Below are 7,821 nucleotides of genomic sequence, written 5' to 3' on the forward strand. Positions count from 1 at the left end.
TATTCAATTAGGTCCTGGACAATCATGAACGCGAAATCTCTAATGAAGCTGTAAAAGCAATTTTGAAAAAAAGAAAAAAAGGGTTTTTGATGACATTCGTATTTTATCAGATATTTTGGAGCCGATAAAAAAAGCAATTCTCATGTTAGAAGGAAGTAATGTAACTTTAGCAGATTGTTATCTGCATCTTCTTCGTATCGCAGCATTTTTTAAGTCAATGCCAACTGATGATTATAAAGAGTTAAGAAACTCTTGTATTAGCATTTTTAATAAGCGGTAATGTATTAGGTTAGTATCTTTAATAGAAGATTCAAAATTAATGTTTAATTTTAAATATTTTTTTAATAGATATAAAGAGTTTGACGAGGATATCTATTTATTAGGTTTCTTCCTTCATCCTAAATACCGAGGTAATTATTTTTTTTATTGTTATTTAAATTCATTTAATAATATAAATTTGCAAATTTGTTAGGACATGGAATGCGTGATAATCAATTTGAGCGTCTTAGAAAGTGTGCCCTTCGAATCTGGAAAAACCTTGGGCATAAAAAAAATTCTGGATTAGAACTTGATGCACAACTTCGTGCATACTTTGATAATTCTGAACCATATAACACGTCTTATTCAGTTCATGACACAGCTTACCATTGGTGGAATTCCATAGTTGATGGGAAATTTTCTTCTCTTTCGCGGCTAGCTAAAGTAATATTTTCAATAACTCACACTCGGCAAGTTGTGAAAGATTATTTTCAGCCATGGGATGGCTTTTTGGTAAGAGACGTATAAATTTGCAACCAGAAACTATAGAGACAATGGCGAAAATATATCTTTATTCTCTCAAACATGCTAAAAAAGACTTAAATTATACAAGTAACGGTGATAGCAGTTCAAAGTTAGATGATGATATTCAACTCATGCTGAATACAGTATTTGAAGAAGAAGAAGAAATTATGAGTGAGAATGATGATGATAGTTTTAATGAACATCAATCTGATGAAACAAATATGAATGATGAAACATTAGATATTGAAAGCACGGTAGATCTAGGACCATGGGTCTTTATTGATAATTCTATACTTCCAACTATTACTCGAAGATATGATAGTGATGGTGAAGAGGAATGGGATCCGGAACAATTAAACTAATTCTTTTTTTTACTTTTATTTTGCCTATATAATATTCATATTTGTACTTATTGTGAACATTTAATATCTAATAAATTTGATAGTATTTTATAATGCATATCAACAATTTTGTCCTCCCTTTTTATTTTGGACAAAATTGACCACTTTTGTATTCAGAAAACTTTATTATTTATTTTGGACAAAATTGTCCACTTTTGTATTCAGAAAACTTTATTTTTTATTTTGGACAAAATTGTCCACTTTATAATCAGAAAACTTTACTTTTTTTTGCTTTAGAAACTTTGGACAGAAGCTTCCCCGTGCAATTTGAAAATATGTAAATGTTACGTTTAATTATCTATACATTTAATTATCTATCTAACGCGTATAACTTATGCCAATATAAAATACATGCTTCTTTGTTGATAATGATATTACCCACTAACCAACATATTCAATGTATTCACTATTTTTTTTATTTATCCGCTATATTAATGAATTCCTCCCCATAAATTCAACTCTTCTCTTTTTTTTTGTGCAGTACTATCTGGATTAGCAGTAGACAAGATTTCAGAAAGACGTTCGTTCGACAAACTTGAAATTGATCGACGAGTTTCTAATGTAGGAACTTGGGACAAAAATACTTCATAATATTCTTGTTTAACGAAAAAATCGCACTTACGGCACCCAGCTTTCGCAAGTTGCGTACTCGTGATTCCTTCATTAAATAACCTTCGTAATCGATCACATCCTACCTATTCCTTTGTTCCATTTTGTCGCCAATTTTAAGCACAGACCGCATGAACTGAATAACCCAAGATTTTGTAGTTTTTATATTATTATTAGGGTCAGTTCTTAATTTTTCTCCAAGTTTAAATAAATCATCATAAATTTGGACCAAGGACACCAAATGTAATAAATTAAAAGACTCAGCGGCTATAACAAAATTTTCACATTGTAATTCTTGCCTTCGCCATTGATCGATTCGATCTTTAGCAGATTTCTCATCAACGATTTTGACTGAGTCATCTTTCAGCATTTCATTTAAGTCATTGGATATATCTGATACTTTTAATTCTTCAGAAGCAATGAGTTCGCCATTAAACGATGAATCTGCTAACAAAATATCGTGAAGTTTCTTTCCCTTTTTGAATAATAACAATTGGGTAGAATTTAATAATTTGGCTTTATCATCGTCGTCATCATTATCATCTGAGAAATTACGTTTTCGTACAATGGATTTTGATAACGACACAGATGTTGATGCTTCTAATTCTTCTGATTCCTCCATTTCTGAAGCTAGTGCTTGTGATTCTGCTGATTCTGCTGATTCCTCCACTGCCATTTCTGAAGGTACTTGTGATTCTGCCACACTTGATTCCGCTGATTTCGCCAATGTCATTTCTGGAGGTACCTTCGCCGATGACTTCATTTCTGAAGTTGGTACCCGTGGTTCTATAGATACTATCACTTCTCTAGTTGGCACTTGTGTTGCTAATTTTACTTTAGATGTTATTGATCTTGTTGGTGGTTTCATCGATGTTTCAACTTCCGTGGTTGATGCTCGTGCTGATGCTGGAACTACTTTGTATTGTGAAGGTGGGTTAAATTCATTAATTTCACTGTTGCCAGATTCATCCCTAGTAGAACTTGAATTTGCAGCTTCAGTAGGTTGAAAATTGTTATCCTCATCATCATTAGCAGTACCTAGAAAATTTAGATATAAATATTATAAGAAAAATATAATAATCAAGAACAATTTCAGAATTTGATAAATTTAACTTACAGAAGCTACTAATTTTTGCGATCCATTCATCAATGTCATCATAATAATTCTTCATTGTGTTCCAGCTGCGGTACGCAGGTAAGGTTGTACTGGCCCACATTATGTCAGAAATAGAAACATCATTTTTTATGTGATCTTGTCCGCCAAATTTTTCGATACAGCGTATATTCAAATTCGACCAAATTTTTGTTTCAGTGTCAAAAGTAGAAAGATTATTTATGGATAAATCACTGTTTAACACACGGGCAAGTTCTGAATCGTTGGGTTTAAGATATAATGACGAGCTGGAAGAGGATTCTAGGCACGTGTGTTCGGGTGTTGAATATTGTAACAATTCTCTTAATGATTCATTCACGCTACCAGTTGTACCAGATGTAGTTGAACGTGTATTTTCTGGCTATTATTAGAAAATATATAAATAAACAAATAAAATATAAACAAAATTAAGATATAAATATTAAAATTCATTCACATATTTACCTGTAAACGAATTACTTCGTATCTACCTTTATATAATTCATATAGCGATTTGTAGCGTTCAAGTTCAGCCAAATTACCCTAAAAAGTAATGAATTTTGTTCAGAAATGAAATCATTTGTTCTAAAATGAAATGGTTCTGATACCAAGAGAAAAAAGTGGTCCAGAAACGAAAAGTGGACAAAATTGTCCAGAAACGGAAATTCAAGGGAAAAAAGTGGAACAAAAAAAAATGGACAAAATTGTCCAGAAACGAGAAAAAGGTAGAACAGAAAAAAGTGGACAAAATTGTCCAGAAACGAGAAAAAGGTAGAACAAAAAAAAAGTGGACAAAATTGTCCAGAAACGAGACAAAAAAAGTGGACAAAATTGTCCAGAAACGAAAATTCAAGGGAAAAAGGTGGACTGAAAAAAAAATTATAAGCGAAATCAAAATCATTTAAAAAGGGCCTTATGGAATACCTTATTGATGAATGTAAAATCTAAAGCCGATTCTTGCAAGTCAAAATAAACGCGTCTCTCATTCTTTTTGAAAGATAATCTTACTTTATCTTGGTCAAAATTACATGATTCAATTTTTTTATTAGACTTAGTCCAAATAATTGACAGTGCTAACGAAATTAATTCTTCGTCTTCAGGCAATAGCTCAACTTTTTTTCCACGAATCTTTAAATTAAGAGCCGAAGAAGGTGTTTTTGACATTTTAATAATAAATTGTTGAAAAAAGTAAATAGAAAAAGAAGAATTTAGATACAATTGTTTTGATGTTTTGATGCATTATAAATTGATTATATTATAATAGAGTGAGTAATAATACTAAATTTGATGATTCGATATAAATATATAGATTGAGTAATGATCGTGATACAGTATTTAATTGGCTAATTTGCGGATTTTTTACGGATTTGCGGATAATTGCGGTTTGCGGATTTGCGGATATTTGGACTTCTGAAATCCGCAAATCCACAATATTGCGGATCCGCAATTAATCCACAATTGCCCAATTACGGCACCATCCTTAACTGGATGCCGAGATATTTACAAAAAACGATTTTTTGAGCCCCTGAAAAATGGGCCAATCTGCCGAAAGTGTGACTTATGACCTGTTTTGGAGATATCCGGGGTCCTATAAAAAGTGAATTGCGGTATCAGAATTCACTTTTTATATTGATTTTATATTTAAAAAGTTAGTTGCGGTATTGCAATTCACCTTTTTATACAATTTTAATATAAAAAACTGAATCGCAATATTTTAAAAAAAATGTTTTGCACCATTTTTTTTGATATTTTTATATGTAATTATTATTATAAAATGCATATAAAATATATAACAAAAATAAAAAAAATTTTAGGGTAAGAAATATCAAATTTCACCTGAGATGAGAAATAAATTCACTCTTAATATAATATATTATATATTACTAGTATTCACCTGTTAACTACGTTAACAGTTAGGGGTAGTCTGTATAACAATTCCGTATATTTATAGTAATACGCACTTTTCAATTTTATTACTTAAAAATTAAAAAAAAAAATTATTTTTTATTTATTCTTTGAGTTTTGCTAAAGGTGACTTCAAACTATTTTTGTTATGCTCTTTTATTTTTTGTCTAAGAACATAAAGATCAATAAAAACGCGAAAATCAAGGATAAGGTTAAAAAGGAATCACATCCCAAAGATAAAGAACACAAAGATCAATAAAAAACGCGAAAATCAAGGATAAGATCAAAGGGGAATCACATCCCAAAGATAAAGAACACAAAGATCAATAAAATCACGAATATCAAGGATAAGATCAAAGGGGAATCACATCCCAAAGATAAAAAGCACAAAGATCAATAAAAAACGTGAAAATCAAAAATAAGATCAAAGGGTAACCACATCCCAAAGATAAAGAACACAAAGATCAATAAAAAATGCGAAAATCAAGGATAAGATCAAAGGTAATCACATCCCAAAGATAAAGAGCACAAAGATCAATAAAAATGCAAAAATCAAAGATCAGATCAGAAATGTTAGTAGTGTTCTCAAATCAAAAAAAAAACCAAAAAAGAAACAAAAAAACAAATGCAAATACTCACTTCAAAGCCAAAATCTGGAATCCAAGTCTGTCCCTAAAGAAAAAGAAAGAAAAGAAAAGGAACATTAGTAGTGTTCCAATCAAAAAAGAAAAAGAAACAACAAACAACACAAATACTCACTCCAAAACCGAAATCTTGAGTCCAGTAATATCCGAGTACATTCCTAAAGAAAAGAAAGGAAAAGGAACGTTAGTAGCGTTCCTAAATCAAAAAAAATACCAAAAAAGAAACAAAAAAACAAATGCAAATACTCACTTCAAAGCCAAAATCTGGAGTCCAAGTCCGTCCTTAAAGAAAAAGAAAGAAAAGAAAAGGAACATTAGTAGTGTTCCAAATCAAAAAAGAAAAAGAAACAACAAACACAAATACTCACTCCAAAACCGAAATCTTGAGTCCAGTAATATCCGAGTTCATTCCTAAAGAAAAAGAAAGGAAAAGGAACGTTAGTAGCGTTCCTAAATCAAAAAAAAAAGAAATAAAAAATAACGCGAATACTTACTTCAAAGCCATTTTATTTTTTTTTCTTTTTATCAGTCAGGACCCCTTTTTTTGTAGGGCGTTGGATCCTTTTTCTTTTTTTGATAGGTCGGTACTTTCTTGCAGGACGACGCTACGGGATTCTTTTTTTTTTGTAGGTCAGTTCGGTATTCTCTTTCTTGTAGGATGATGCCCCGGGATTCTCTTCTTCTTTTTCTTTTTTTGTAGATCAGTTCGTAGGTTCAGTTCGGTGCTTTTTTCGCTCTGAGATTCTTTCTTTTTTTTGTAGGTCGTTCATATCCTTGTTATCATCACCAAGTACTTCAGTTTCGAATAATCAAATGAATTTGGATATTTTGGATGATCAAGGAAATTCTCAACCTCAATCCCAACCATCACAAGAAACCGAGGTTGAAATAAACGTCAAAGCTTATGGGTCTTCGAGAGTTGCATGTTCGATGTTCATCGTCTATACCTTTCGTTTCGGACTAACGACGATGTCGTGCAATAACTGGGTCAGTAAAAAATTCATAACCTAAAATTTCGCTGATCTTGGGTCAGGAAAAAAATACGTACCATAGCTATAGAGTTCTTTTCTTTTTTGTAGGTCAGTTCGGTATTCTCTTTCTTGTAGGACGACGCTTCGGGATTCTTCTTGTAGGACGACGCTTCAGGATTCTCTTTCTTGTAGGACGACGCTTCGGGATTCTCTTTCTTGTAGGACGACGCTTTCAGGATTCTTTTTCTTTTTTTATAGGTCAGTATTCGGTATTCTTCTATCGGGTTCGTATTTTCTCTTTCTTTCAATTTCCCTTTCGTTAGAAGTTTCTAACCTCTCTCTTTTTTTTCTTTAGGTCAGTCCTTTTTTCAGCATCGGAATCCGGGTAGGTAGAGCACTTTTTCTTTCGCTTTCCTTTAGTTAGAGGTTGCTAACTCCTTCGTTTTTTTTTCTTTAGGTCAGTCCTCTTTTCAGCATCGGAATCCGGGTAGGTAGAGCCCTCTTTCTTTCATTTTCCCTTTAGTTAGAGGTTGCTAACCTTTTCTTTTTTTTTTCTTTAGGTCAGTCCTCTTTTTGGTCAGTCCTCTTTTTAACGCGAGATTCCAGGTAAGTCTTTCTTTGTTTTCGCTTGTTCCGCTTTATTTTGTTTCATTTCGTTTTTCATTCGTTATAACCTCTACCCTCTCCATTTAGGTCCCGGTTCTTTCGGCTCTTCGACCCTAAGGCCTAAGGTGCGTTTTTTGTTTCGTTTTGTTTGTGTTGTTTGTTTTGTTTCGCTTTTCGCTCGTTCTTACCTTTACTCTCTCCATTTTAGGTCTGGCTCTTCGGCTCTAAGGTGTGACTTGTTTTCGTTTTTTGTTTGTTTTGTTTTGTTTTTCGTTCGTTTTAACCTCTACTCTCTTTCCATTTAGGTATGCGCGGTGGGTTCTTTTTTTTTTGCTTCTTTTTTTTTGTTGTTGAAGAAAGGGAAAGGAAATAAAAAGTAAAAGTTACGCGTAGCTGCCCGTAACATATTTTTATTGTTATTGCATCATGTGGTCATGCACTGCGGTTACATAATTTGTAAATAGTTATTTATGTGGATAGTCTAAACATAACGCCCACGTGATTGCAGTGTTTTTTAAATATTAGATTTTTTTTATTTTGAGAGTCTTCAATAATATATACAGTTGATGACCTGTTTGAACCTTAATTTATTTAGATCCAACACCTACATGTACTTTGCACACACAAAAATTTGCATATCTAATACATTCTTGTATATTTTACACATTTCTGCACATTATATATGAATTTGCACATATAAAAATTTTAAATAACATTAGTAAATTTTTTAAAGTACAGATCTTCAGAAATTCCAAAAATCTTGTAATTAG

General features: G+C 32.0%; 3 protein-coding genes across 3 annotated transcripts; 2 read left to right on the plus strand and 1 right to left on the minus strand.

Annotated features, from left to right (window-relative positions):
* Nucleotides 1-812: 812 nt before the first annotated feature.
* Nucleotides 813-1,145, plus strand: OCT59_000033 (uncharacterized protein; the record flags this gene model as incomplete). The annotated part of the gene is made up of 1 exon (XM_066138553.1): nt 813-1,145. The coding sequence occupies one exon, from the start codon at nt 813-815 to the stop codon at nt 1,143-1,145; it is 333 nt and encodes a 110-aa protein (XP_065988037.1).
* Nucleotides 1,146-1,615: 470 nt separating this feature from the next.
* OCT59_000034 (uncharacterized protein) lies at nt 1,616-4,089 on the minus strand (the record flags this gene model as incomplete). Its single annotated transcript, XM_066138554.1, has 5 exons — nt 1,616-1,879; nt 1,939-2,831; nt 2,911-3,307; nt 3,391-3,468; nt 3,850-4,089. The coding sequence occupies 5 exons, from the start codon at nt 4,087-4,089 to the stop codon at nt 1,616-1,618; spliced, it is 1,872 nt and encodes a 623-aa protein (XP_065988038.1).
* Nucleotides 4,090-6,287: 2,198 nt separating this feature from the next.
* On the plus strand, nt 6,288-7,168 carry OCT59_000035 (uncharacterized protein; the record flags this gene model as incomplete). The annotated part of the gene is made up of 6 exons (XM_066138555.1): nt 6,288-6,356; nt 6,704-6,729; nt 6,801-6,830; nt 6,903-6,932; nt 7,006-7,051; nt 7,139-7,168. 6 exons carry the CDS (start codon nt 6,288-6,290, stop codon nt 7,166-7,168), a joined length of 231 nt encoding a protein of 76 aa, XP_065988039.1.
* Between the last annotated feature and the right edge of the window lie 653 nt (nt 7,169-7,821).

The sequence above is a fragment of the Rhizophagus irregularis genome, chromosome 1 (assembly GCF_026210795.1).
Source record: "Rhizophagus irregularis chromosome 1, complete sequence".
In the NCBI taxonomy this organism is placed as follows: domain Eukaryota; kingdom Fungi; phylum Glomeromycota; class Glomeromycetes; order Glomerales; family Glomeraceae; genus Rhizophagus; species Rhizophagus irregularis.